Source organism: Epinephelus lanceolatus, chromosome 8 (assembly GCF_041903045.1).
Source record: "Epinephelus lanceolatus isolate andai-2023 chromosome 8, ASM4190304v1, whole genome shotgun sequence".
NCBI lineage: Eukaryota > Metazoa > Chordata > Actinopteri > Perciformes > Serranidae > Epinephelus > Epinephelus lanceolatus.
The window spans coordinates 6658539-6671529 of record NC_135741.1 but is presented as its reverse complement, the minus strand read 5'-3'; the positions used below and the strand labels follow the sequence as shown (position 1 = coordinate 6671529).

At 40.4% G+C, this 12991-nt stretch overlaps 1 protein-coding gene across 1 annotated transcript; it reads left to right on the top strand.

The window, feature by feature from the left end:
• Nucleotides 1–1473: 1473 nt before the first annotated feature.
• On the top strand, nt 1474–12062 carry sarnp (SAP domain containing ribonucleoprotein). Its single transcript, XM_033628159.2, has 11 exons — nt 1474–1567; nt 4293–4392; nt 4646–4689; nt 4781–4851; nt 6415–6466; nt 6714–6787; nt 9420–9457; nt 9792–9817; nt 9907–9975; nt 10815–10901; nt 11064–12062. Exons 1-11 carry the CDS (start codon nt 1535–1537, stop codon nt 11103–11105), a joined length of 636 nt encoding a protein of 211 aa, XP_033484050.1. The 5' UTR covers nt 1474–1534; the 3' UTR covers nt 11106–12062.
• Nucleotides 12063–12991: the final 929 nt, after the last annotated feature.

The window sequence follows — 12991 nt, the reverse complement described above, 5'->3', positions numbered from 1 at the left end:
GTCACAGTGACCTTGACCTTTGACCTTCGACTACCAAATTATAATTACTTCATTCTTGCGTCCTTGTGGACATTTGCGCCAAATTTGAGGAAATCTCCTCATGGCTTTCTTGAGATATTGTGTTCACAAGAATGAGACAGATGCAAGGTCACAATGACCTTTGACCTTTGACCCCCTAAATCTCAGTAACCCATCATTAAGCTTAACAACAAGTGAGTTAGTTTGGCATAAAATCACACCGTGTCCCTCCAAATCTCTGTCAGACTAATGTTGTGATGGTTATTTACTTTATAGACCATGAAAGCCTTCATAGTGTGGCATTGTTGTCTTTGTTGTTGCCTGTTATAAATAAAAAATAAATGCAGAAATTCTTGGAAGAGATGCACTTTTTTGAGACTTGCTGAATCAGTGACATCTTTTAAATCACTTCCTAAAACTTATCTGTTAAAAAAAGGCTTTTATTAATTTCACACATTCAGCGCACTGCTGTCTTTATTTTATATATGTCTCATTTGTTTTTTTAATTGTTTTTATCTTGTGTTGTCATCGGTTATTGTATTCTTTTCTTTTGTTTGATTTGCTTTTTTGATTTGATTGCTCTACAGTCTACAGGGCAATTAGTTACCAACTTATCTGCTTCAGTGATATTTTATCTTTATTTTACTTTTATTGTTGTTAGTCATTCATGTCATTCATTTTCTGTAACTGCTTATCCTGTTAGGGGCTGGAGCCTATCCCAGCTAACGTTTGGCGAGAGGCGGGGTACACCCTGGACCTGGACCTAGATGCCAGGTCTAACACGTGACAGACAACCATTCAGAGTCACCAATTAACTTAAGGTGCATGACGTTAGATTGTGGGAGGAAGCTGGGAGTACCTGGAGAAGACCCACGCTGACCCAGCGAGAACATGCAAAGTCCCCACTGAACCCCCACCCTGGGTTTGAACCAGGAACCCTCTTGCTGTGAGGCTACAGTGCTAACCACTGCACCACTGCACTCTAGTGTCCTTAGTATTTTCTTAAAGTTGCCTCATTTTATTTGCCTGAATCCTGCATTGTTTTAAATCCGTGATCAACCATGTAAAGCACTTCCTAACGTTGGTTTGAGAAGCGCTTTATGATTAAAGTTCATTATTATTTTATTATTAGTATTATTAGTATTAATAGTATATTCCACTTGAGCACCTGCCCTGCAAAATGTTGTGCATGGCACTGCTGATAGCGGCCCTATAGTGCAAAGTGTGTAAAAAGGGATATTGAGACACGGACAAAAGGCATTTAAATTATGGGAAATGGGATCTTAATAACGTTTTGCATCTTAAAAATAAAGTAGGACCCCTATTAAGATTCAGTTTTGGCCCTCCAAAGGAAAAAAATGGCCCTCCTGCCATTGCCTGTATTGTTTCTACTCGCCTGCAGTTCGTCAGTCCGCCCATCAGGGGGCGCTGTGCGATACAGGCAGTGATCGCGGAGGAGTTCAGAAGTAGAGCAGCTCCAGTGTGATTGGAGGAAGTGATACATCAACAGAGAAAGATGGCCGAAGTGATAGAGCTGCAGAAACTGAAGGTTGGTACTCATCATTAATATGTAGTTATTACAACCATTAGGTGCTTTAATTAATAAACATAATGTTGTGTAAGTTATTATCTGTATTACCAGAGAGTGAGGACACGGATAACTGACAGCTTTGACTCTTAAAATGTGTCCGCCGGGTGTGAAGCTAACAACCGGCGTGTGTTCACGTTGTTCATTCGGCTGCGAAGCTAACAGAGCAAACCGCTCCGAGCTAACGTTGAAAACTCAACGGTACCGGTGACAGACAGCTGAGAATGACTTTAAATCAACACGTAAAAGTGTAATGTGTAAATTAGAAATGTAAATGTAGCCGCTGTAATTAGATATAAAGCGTCCCGCCATCTCTGTCGCGGGTCCAATTAAATTAGCGACGTCGGTTCAACCGAGTGTGTTTGACCTCCATCGGTCATGTAACCCATGTTAGCTAAACATTAGCCCGCAGATACACCGACTATTAAATCAGAATCAGCTTTACATGTGTTCACATACAAGGGATTTGTGTTGCTCTCAATATATTTACACAGAAAGACACATAATTAAAACAAGGAAACAAAGAGCAGCTGTATAATATAATAATGTATTAAAAGTATCTATCCGTCTGTCCAACAACAGCACAATTACTTTGTTAAGAGTAATACAGTAACGTTAATGCAGTGTTGCAGAGTGCAGAGGGTGCTGAAATTAATATGAGATGATTTATGTAATAGGTAAGGTAGGTGGCATTATATACAGAGCATACAGTGATTCTTATATTTACACCAGTCGACCACAACATTAAAACCCCAGGCTGGTGAAGGTCAATAACATTATTAATTTCATGGCAATGTTCAGCTGGGAAACCTGCTCTGCATGTGGATGACACTTGGCGTACTCCACTCACCCACCCAGCAGGACAATGCACCATGCAGCACCAGAATAACTGCTCAGGTATGTGACAAAGAGCTCAAGTCATCAAGCTGGCCTCAAAATTCCCCAGATGCCAGTCTGATTGAGCTTTCTTAGGATGTGCTGGTACCCCAGAGGTACCCCCAATTCACAGAAGGGCCTCCTTGGATCACACCTGGCTCTGACCTGTTGAAGCATGGACACATGACCTCTCGGGGGTGTCCTGTGGTGGCTGGCGCAAGGGCGTTGGCAGTAGGTCCTTTGAGTTATGTGGGTTGTGAGATGGGGTACCAGCACATCCCATGGATCACTGATCAGATCAGCAGCTGGGGAATTTGGAGGCCAGGTTGACACCTTGAGCTCTTTGTCATATTCTTTAGGACATTCCTGAGCAGTATTTATGGTGTGGCGTGTCACATCGTCCTGCTGGGGGGTCACTGCCATTGGGAAGTCCTGTTGACATGACAAGGGGTTAGGGTGGCAGCGATACACCGCTTTGAAGGTATAATGTGATATAAGAGTTGACAGTTATCATACCGTATACATTTGCATATCTGCGATATTGGAGAAAAAAAATGCAACTGGATGGAGAATCTCTTCCTTATTTTAGTTTGTTTTTAAAGGAGAGACTTTTTAAATATACGTCCATTAACAAAATAGTTTCAAGTTTCAGTTATAGTAATAAAAGGTTTGTTCAACCGAACATAATCCTTCTGTTTTCATTCCTTTATGGGTCATTTTGACTGATGATTTTTAAATTTTCTAACACCATGATACCCTGAAACCATGATATTTTCTGAGATGGTTATTGTACCATAAAACTCTCACACCGTTGCAACCCTAAGTGGGCTACTTGGTCTTCAGTGGTAATGGGTGGACACATCAGGTGTCATCCACATGAATGCCAGAACATAAGGTTGGCCAGCTGAACATTGAATTATAATGAAATGATTACTGTTATTCACTTCACACTTTAATGTTTTGGCTGATCGGTGTGTATTGATGGTGATGATATAATATGTTAAAGAACAGTGAGTATTCAAACTATGACGTATATGATTTACTGGCAAAGTGGATGCTTTGTGTTACGGGGTAATTCCTCAGGGATTGTTCCTGACATGATGGACTGATACTGACTGTTAATTGGATTGATGGCCTGTGAAAAGAAACTGTTCTTGTGTCTGGTTGTTTTGGCATTTAGCGTTCTTTAGCGAATCTGTTTTATCTCCTGAACGGCACCTGAGACTTTGTAGTGAGACTTTAGTGGCATCTCCTTGCAGGTAATTTCTGCATGAAGGTAAAGAGGATTTAAATTCTGGTGCTCCAAGCATTAAAAATGCATTTTTAAAAAGTCAATCGCAGCATTGCTTTCCAGACACTTTATGCCAGTTTCTCCACAGATCTCACTGTGAGCAGTTTTGATTTCTGGGAAAAGAAATAAACAACATGGTTATTAAATGGCGCTTGTTACATTTATTCTCTTTTACAAGCTCCTACATATATATTTGTTTTCACTGGACATAATTTCCTACAGTCCTGTTTATAATGTAGTTCATTAATTCATCAATTAATGTCCACCACAAAGTAATTTGTTTCATATTTTATTTATTATATTTAATCCCTTCACACTATTATATGTCTTACATTCTCATTTTTTACTTGCCTGTTTTTCTTTTTATACATATTTAAATGAGCATTGTATAAGGGAGCCTGCGATCTGAGCTTTTCATGGCCAGTGACTGCTTCTTGGTAACTGTTGTGCATATGACTGTAAGGAATTTGAACACTTGTTGTATTAGGAATACTACTTCTGTCTCTGTTGTTGTTTCAGCTTGCTGAACTGAGACAGGAGTGCGAGGCCCGAGGTCTGGAAACCAAGGGAAACAAAGGAGAACTCATTGCCCGACTGCAAGCCTACCTGGAGGAGCACGGTGAGGCAGCACCTTCATATTTAGACAAATCCAAAACAAATAATTGTTGTCATGGTCGCACATGAACTTAATCACGTTGAAATTAATTGTTTCTATGTATATTTCTCGTATGGGATGCTGTTAATGTATGATGGGACTGTGTCTTTTAATTTATTTCTTATCACGATAAAATGACTGATCTCTCTACGTGACCCTCTTTCTTTCTGCTCTCTGCTGTCTGCTGTTTGCCTTTCTCCCATAATCCAAACAACAGAGGAAGATGTGGATGTCGATGATGTGCTGGCGGAGGACACAGAGGTAATGTGACTGTAGATGCTTTCACTTCCCCTCTCAGACCTCATTAGATCATTTTGTGAAGCTCTGATAAATGTTAACATTTTACTTTTAGGACTTCACAAAAGTTGAGACTGCCAACAATGTAAAAGACGAGAAGGATTCAGAGCCTGTTGAGTGCGAGCCGTAAGTTTATTCTCATTCAGTCTACAACAAACAACTAAAAAAATAATGCTATGTGGATAAATTGCATGTGTACATCTTGTCTCCAATGACATCATGATGGCCTCCGATGCCGGTAAATCCACTATCCTGGTTCTGCTTGATCTCAGTGCAGCCTTTGACACTGTTGTTCACCACATCCTTTAAGACAGGCTGAGGGACAGGGTAGGAATCTCAGGGACCGCTCTTCATTGGTTTAAATCCTATCTGTCTGATCGATCCTTTTCTGTGGCTGTTGGCCCTCATAAATCAGAGTTTGCCCCCCTTTCTTGCAGGGTGCCCCAAGGTTCAGTGCTTGGGCCTATCCTCTTTACGCTATACATGCTCCCTCTCAGAGATGTCATCAGCAATTTTGAAGGTATCTCATACCATATGTATGCAGATGACCTCCAGTTATATTTTTCTTTTAACCCTGATAGGACAGATGGAATTGACTCACTGTACGATTGTATGAATGTAATTAAGGACTGGATGTCTTCTAACTCCCTTCAGTTGAACACAGCTAAAACTGAGATTGTAATTATTGCACCTGATGCCTCAGCATCTAAAGTGGCCAGCTGCTTAGGGTCCCTCAGTGCAAATGTGCGCCCCAAGTTGAGAAACCTTGGGGTCACATTTGATCAGGCCATGCTCTTCGATGACCACATCAAAACTGTCACTCGCTCCTGCTTTTTCCACCTCAAAAACATTTCCAAACTCAGATCCATGTTAACTTATTCCGAGCTAGAAATGATCATCCATGCTTTTATTTCCTCACGTCTGGATTACTGTAATTCTCTTTTCACCTGTCTAAATAAAACTTCATTAGACCGCCTCCAGCTGGTCCAGAACGCTGCCGCCAGGCTTCTGTCCAGATCTCATAAGTTCACTCACATCACTCCAGTCCTGGCATCCCTGCACTGGCTCCCTGTTAATTTCAGGATCCAGCACAAGATTCTAACCGTCACTTACAGAGCCCTCCATGGTCAAGCACCTGCATACTTGACGGATCTGGTGTCCTTTCACTGTCCTGTCAGGTCACTGCGGTCTGCTGAAGGCCACCTACTTACTGTCCCTCACACAAGATTAAAGACGAAAGGTGATAGAGCCTTTAAGGCTGTTGCACCAAAATGGTGGAATGCACTACCTCATGAGCTGAGAGCGGCCTCTTCTGTGGACATTTTTAAAAAGCAGTTAAAAACACATCTGTTTAGGCTTGCGTTCCATTAATTGTCCATTGTATCATCTCTGTATTTCGCTGCACTTTACTTTTTATTTGTTTTTGTGTATTTTGCATTGTTTCTGTTGTTGTATTTTTTGTATTTTATCTTGTGAAGCACTTTGTGAGTCCTCTCTGTGAGAAGTGCTATATAAATAAATTTACTTACTTACTTACTTACTTGTCTAAATGGCTTCACGTGTGGGGGATTATAGGTCATCAGGTTTAGTGCAGAAGTGTTTGATAAACACTGGTTCATAATGTGTTTATAGTTGTCGCTACTCATCAGTCTTTGGTCATCCCACATCTTTACATGTTTTTTCTTTCAGACCTGCAGAGAAGAAGGTGGTGAAAATAACTCCTCCAGCATCTTCCAGTGAAGTACGTGTGACATGTTTGCATGCACTTAAAACTTAACTGAAAATCTTTAAGCTGCATATTTTAATACAGCATTTAATGCCCTGTGTGAGACATGTGATATCTGAGCCTTTAAAAACAACAGCTTAGATACACAGTAACTTTTAGCCGTCTTCACAAATGTGTGAGGGTGTGAAACTACAGAAATAATACACACATAAGCATCAGAACCAACACCTCTGCCATCGGCTTGTGTTCTTTTGTTGAGCAGAGACTACAGAAGAGAGCTGAACGTTTCAACCTGCCTGCGTCAGCTGAAAGCAAAAAGGCTATACGTGCAGCAAGGTAAGACTTGACCAGGGTCCTCTTCTGGGTATATTTTTGAGAAAACTTCCAGTTTATTACAGTTTTATTTTTGTAGTTTCGGTCATCATTCCTATGAGCAATGATAATATTATGCTCACCGGTGTACGAGCTTAAACCGGTTTGATTTAATACAAACCAGCTAAACCAGCATTAGTCATTATGGCACATTATGGCAAATTAAAAAAGCAGCCTACATCTGTCACAGCACTAAAGCGGAGCACGGCAACATGAAGGAGATCCAATTTCAGTAGATGTGGAGGCGGGGAGAGCAGCACATGCCGTGGTTGTTTTTTTTTTGTTGATGAGACAAGACATGACAAAGTTAGTCCCTCAAGAAATCTAAAACTGTTCCAATGTGGCATCATTTTGGATTTGAAGCCGATGAAAGAGGTGTCCTAACTGGTACGAGCGACGCGATGCGCTGTTTTGACCTGAACAACCTGTTACTTTTGATTCCTATTCTTCGTTTTAAAAGCACCACAATAGGCCAGGAACGGCTGATTCATTAAATTGAAATGAAGAGTCTATACGATGCCTCCTTATGTCACTACACAAAACAAAATTAAACTCAGTTTTATCCATATAGCTCAATATCACAGATCACAATTTGCCTCAGAGGGCATATAGGTGGCATATCGGCTCTTAATATCAAACTGGTTTAAAGACATTCACACTGGCCCAACCCAACTGTGCAGTGTGATAATAATAGAAAGGTGTGCTCACTTCTCAGTTTTACCTCTTAAGTGGTTTGGATAATATGATCTGAGAGGAAGGAAGCCTAATATGCACGCTGATAATACAGAAAGATGTGGAAAGTTCTCATAAAACAGAGAAATAACCAAAGTACATCCTGTCTGATAAATATTATAAAGCAGATATCTCAAGTACAAACTGGGCACGGGAGAGAAACTGAACTTGAAACCACAGAGATTCAGTTAAGCCTAGTTAACATTACATGATTTTCACCCTGATTTTACGTTGCGGAGACTGTCGTAATCTGTTCATACCTGGCGACGTGTGTTTCTGTCAGTGGGAGTCTCGCCAACTGCGTTACGGCCTGTAACCGACAGAGTCCCAGATAATGCGGTGACGTCACCAAACACATTGTAAAGGCATGGATATTCTTTATTATCCTGGGTCCAAACACAATGCACTCCCTGTGATCCTGTGGACGCCGCCATTGTTGTTGCTTGCCGGCCGGCTTGTAAGTGTTGCCAGATCTTGGGAGAGAAACAAGCAACCAGGGCAATGGAAACAAGCCCAAAAGAAGCGACTGCAGTCTGACATATTATCATGCATTTAAATAATCTATTAGACGGATATATAGAGGAAGGTGACGTTTAGAGAGCAAGCCCAAATAAGCAACTTCACTTTAGAAACAAGCCCAAAGTCGCAGCTAATAAGCAGGCCTGGCAACCCTTGTACTCCTCACATTTCTTCCGTTCTCCTGCGTGCTGACGTGGGACGTATCCCTCCTCTCATTGGCTGATGCTCTTCGTCAGTCGTGTCAGCCTTTTCCAGTTTTCTAGCATGCCAGATATCCAGTCCCAGTCACAGACGAGGGGGCAACTTGCTCATAGGCTTATTTACACATGAAGACTCGTCGTGGCAGACTACCTGCCGACTCACCTCCGACCCAAGATCTCTCATGGCTCTCAAGATCCTCTGTGATGTCAAAATCGCGGTGAAAATTGTGTAATGTGAACTAGGCTTTAGATGCTGCTGAAGTACTGAGAGCTGAACACACACAAACTTTTTAAAACGCTGTCTCTCTGGTCTACTGCACCGACATCAGTTAAGTGTCAAACACGCTTGTTTCAGGTGGATGAGGGGGGGTGGCTGCGGTCGGTGAGAGGTCACAGCTACCTGCTTCGAGGTCGTTGGGCACGCCGTTGGCCTGACTCCAGACCTTCAAAGTCTAGTCTTAAAATTGAATTTGTGAGGTCTTAATTGCCGCGTGAAGGTCGACTTTTCTGATGTTACAAATCTGTACACCTACTACTGACCCAAACACCTCTTGCTAATATACAGTGAACGAGCAAACTCCGGCAGATGGAGTGTTAAAATTGTCCAAAGCGACAACAACATTCAGGGAGCTTATCAAGCCAAAGTTACGGCTTGCTGTTGATTTGAAAATAAGTTGGAGATGCATGAAGCCTCACAAAAATAGAGCCAGGGTGAGTAGTTTGTCAAACAAGCAACATGTTGCTTAGCCTGTTTGCTGATGGTCGCAGCAGGTCAGGACAGCTTCACTGGGAGCAGCTGAAACACTCTGATGTTCGCACGTATTCACTCCAGTTAGGACGAGGTGTTATATTGTTTTACTTTATACTTGCACTTGCCTGTTGGCAAAAATGTAGATTAACATAACTCTCTCTAATAACCACATTCCTACATAAAACCTATGTCTACACAGGATCATGTCTATACTGGCCTGCAGTGCTTGAGTAAGAAAAAAACTGATTTGTCCAACTTAGTTCCAAAGTATCTTAAAAAGCTCTTAAAAAACATTAAATCTAAGTGTCTGATACCTGTAGACTGTAAAATAAACTGGATCTACACTTTAACATGCACACAGCCATGTTAAAATGATTCTGTTTCTTTTCTTAAGGTTTGGTGAATCCACCGGGAACACCAGTCCCACTCCAGGTCTGTTGTCACTCTACTCCTTCACTAAACTGACTTTCTGTTTCTCAGTGAAGCAAAATGATCAGTGAACATACATGTTTCATTTTAAACACAGAGCTTAAGATAATGAGTCATAAAATTCTGTTGTTAGTTTCTTATGTTGTTCTTTCTTTACATTGCTTTTTAACAAGAACAATGAACACCAGAATATCCACATCCAAACACTAGACCACTAAATTCATACATCATATTGCTTCAGCAACAAGTGCAGCTTTAACATGTTTTTCATTATGTTTAAGGTTTGTTGTTTTCTGCCGCTTGTCACTCTGACTTTTTTCCTCTGTCTCCCAAACAGGTGTCGTTGCAAACAGTAAAGCTCCTGTAAGTGTTGCATCATTTACAGACACATTTATTTAATGCCTCCAGTAAATGAGATCATGTTCATTTGACTGTTTTTGTGTCTCATGAAGGTGAACGTCGAACAGCTGAAGAAGAGAGCAGAAAGATTCGGCATGAACGTTTCGTCCCTTTCACAAAAGGTGATTGAGTTTTAATTCACGGTGTAACTGCACAATGATGATGACATTTTTTTGTGGGGCTGCTCCTGACTAAGAATTTTCCTAGTTGACCAATAGTCGTCATTTAGGGCCATTAGTCGACTAGTCGCCTGCATGTTTATGATATTAATTCAATTATTAAATAATATATTTTGGTGGTTTGAGTTGAAGGTGTGAGAAAGAATAGTGTCAGTAACATTGTTAACACTGTGCTACATTACAGAGAAATACAAAACCATACTAATGAACCTTCATTAATATAGGCCTATATTTTATCTCCAAGTGCACGTCACACACTGAGCGAGCCGCCTGTTAATGACGCTGTGGACTAATGGGCATGTAGCTACTTCCATGTTTCAGATGATACGTCATGTTTGTAGTCGACCAATGAAGATGAGTTTACATATCACCTTGGGTTCGTCCTTCACCTTCTCAAAATGATCCCACACTTTGGATTTCCTGCCCGACATGTTATTAACTAGCCTGTGGAATAACCGCAGGTACCAGCCCTGGAAATTAACCTGACTCCTGTGTGACTGCTGAGCGTGGACACTTCCTTTGTCTGTCCTTTCAAATTAAATTCCCACATGGTCCAGTCATATAGGTTTTGATTTATTTTGACAAGGCGCAGCTCCTGATGGAGTTTCATGGGGGGGGTTTTGTGTGTGTTTTTTTTCTGTGACTAAATAACCAAAGAAATCTTGATGACTAATGACCTTTCTGGTCAACTAACATTTGGTTGACTGTTAGGGGTTGGCCCTAATTTTTTGGAGTCTAAAATTTGGCATCAAAATAATGCTGAAAATGTTTTTTTTCCCCAGATTGAAGAAGATGAAAAGCTGAAAAAGAGGAAGGAGAGGTTTGGGATCTCAACAGGTGCAGCTTCAGTTGGTTCAGCCGACGTTGAGGTAGGTTGTTTTTTTCCATTCTTTGCATTTTCTTTGACTTTTTAGAAAACGTTAGAAATGTTTTGCAGTGTTTCCCCACAGCACAGTGAGTTTAACATAAAAAGGTCAAAGAAGGAGCGATTGTGGATTAACGTCTGTGTTTCCTTTCTCTTTTTTCGACAGGCAAAGAAAATGAAGCGTGCAGAAAGATTTGGAAAAATGTGATTAACGTTTTAGAGCCTGTGTTTTTTTGTAAAGCATTTTCATTACTGCACAACAGAGATCCCTGAAGACGACTAATGTCACTAATAGGATTCCTGTGAATCAAAAGTGTGATTAAATACAAAGATAAATGGGTGAGTTGGATCATTTAAATGGTTTAGGAAATGAACAACAAGGATAAAGCTCAGTTATTCTCCGAGCCTCAGGTCAGTGGGTAATTTGAATTAGGAAAAACATTTGATTTCAACCTTGTCATTATTTACCGGAGCACCTTTTTCTCAGCGAAGCTCATTAGTTCTTTTATTTGCCTTATTTTTATATCAGAATTAGAGGGATGTTTATAAAATACACAGACAGTATTAGCTCCTGAGTAACATCCCAAATACACTGTTAATGCTTCAATGCTTTCTTAAAGCTGCAGTGAAGTCCATTTATAGTCTTTATTTAGCAGCGAGTGAAACAGCTCCTGCAGTAAAAGCCCTCAGGTTGTTTAGGGGGAATCATTTGTTCTCAGTCAGATGATTAAACGGTTAGAAATGTCTTTTTCATTATCAAACATGCAACAAGGAAAACTGGAACTTTTGGCCGTGGAAAAAGAAAATGTGTAATAAATTTTTGAGATTGTTCAAAGACCCGGAAATTAAAAAAAAATAAAATTAAAAAAAAAAGTAAAGTCAAATAGCAAAAACATCAAGTTAATGATAGGTGAAAGATTATTTCTGTTTATTAGAAGTGCTGCAATTAAACAAACCATTTTCTGACAGTCCATTTAAATGATTGAACTCACTTGTTTGGTTGTTTTTTAATTACTCTGTGTGTATTTAATTATACTTTTGATTTGTCAAATAGCCTATTATTTTTGTGTTCTCTCTTTGGGATTCCATGGGTACACTGCTTCAGTTATCTGTCCATTTTATAACATTTTGTGATTTAAAATAAATTGTTTTCAACTTTTTGATATCTGCTTCGTTTGACTCGTTTTTTATCTTTTCATAGAAAAAAATCCAAGTAGGTACAAGAGAGACTTGATGATGAGGGTGTTGGTTAATGCACTAATTGACATGAAATAAACTGGGGCCAAAGCTCTTCGCCTAGCAATGGAATAGCAATGAAATGGTCTGAAGTCTATAAAATCAACATCATATGAATAATATCATAGTAGTCCAGACCCATTGAGTACAGCATACCATACCATGACTTAGTCATACCAAAAATTAGAAAAAAACCATTGGTCCACAGGGGGAGCCACAGCGATCTGTTGCATTTTAGCCATTTTGAAGGATTTTTCTGTTGTTATAGCGCCACCCAGTTGCCAATTAGAGTTAAATTTCTCCAGTCACCTTGAGGCGTCCTGATCTACATATCTACCAAGTTTAGTAAAAATCCATATGGCGGTTAGGCCTAGATAAGAAATGAGCTCTCTAGCGCCCCCATTTTGTTTGATGGGGTCAATAATGGAGGGGTCCCCTCAGATTATGTGTGGTCATATGCCTACAAAGTTGCGTGGTGATGGGTGAAACCCTTGAGATGTTATACACCTTTATGTGATGAGCCACGCCCTCCGCAATATTCATTGCCTTATAGAAGCTCAGTTTTAGTAAGTTTTCCAACTTTTGCCAAGAGGGAACTTTAGATATTGGTCCCTAGATTATGTTCACCCAGTTTCATGCAGATCGCTCAAACTTCCTAAGAAGAGATCCATTTGAAGTGTTTTTAAAAAATTCAAAATGGCAGAAAATCTATATAACCGGAAGTTACGGGTTCTTGAGGCAAATGTGTTCCTCGTGAGGAGAGGCATCTCTGTGCAAAGTTTCATGTCTGTACGACATACGGGGCATGAGATATGCCCATTCAAAGTTTGCGATTTCAGTTGGTTGCTATAGTGCCCC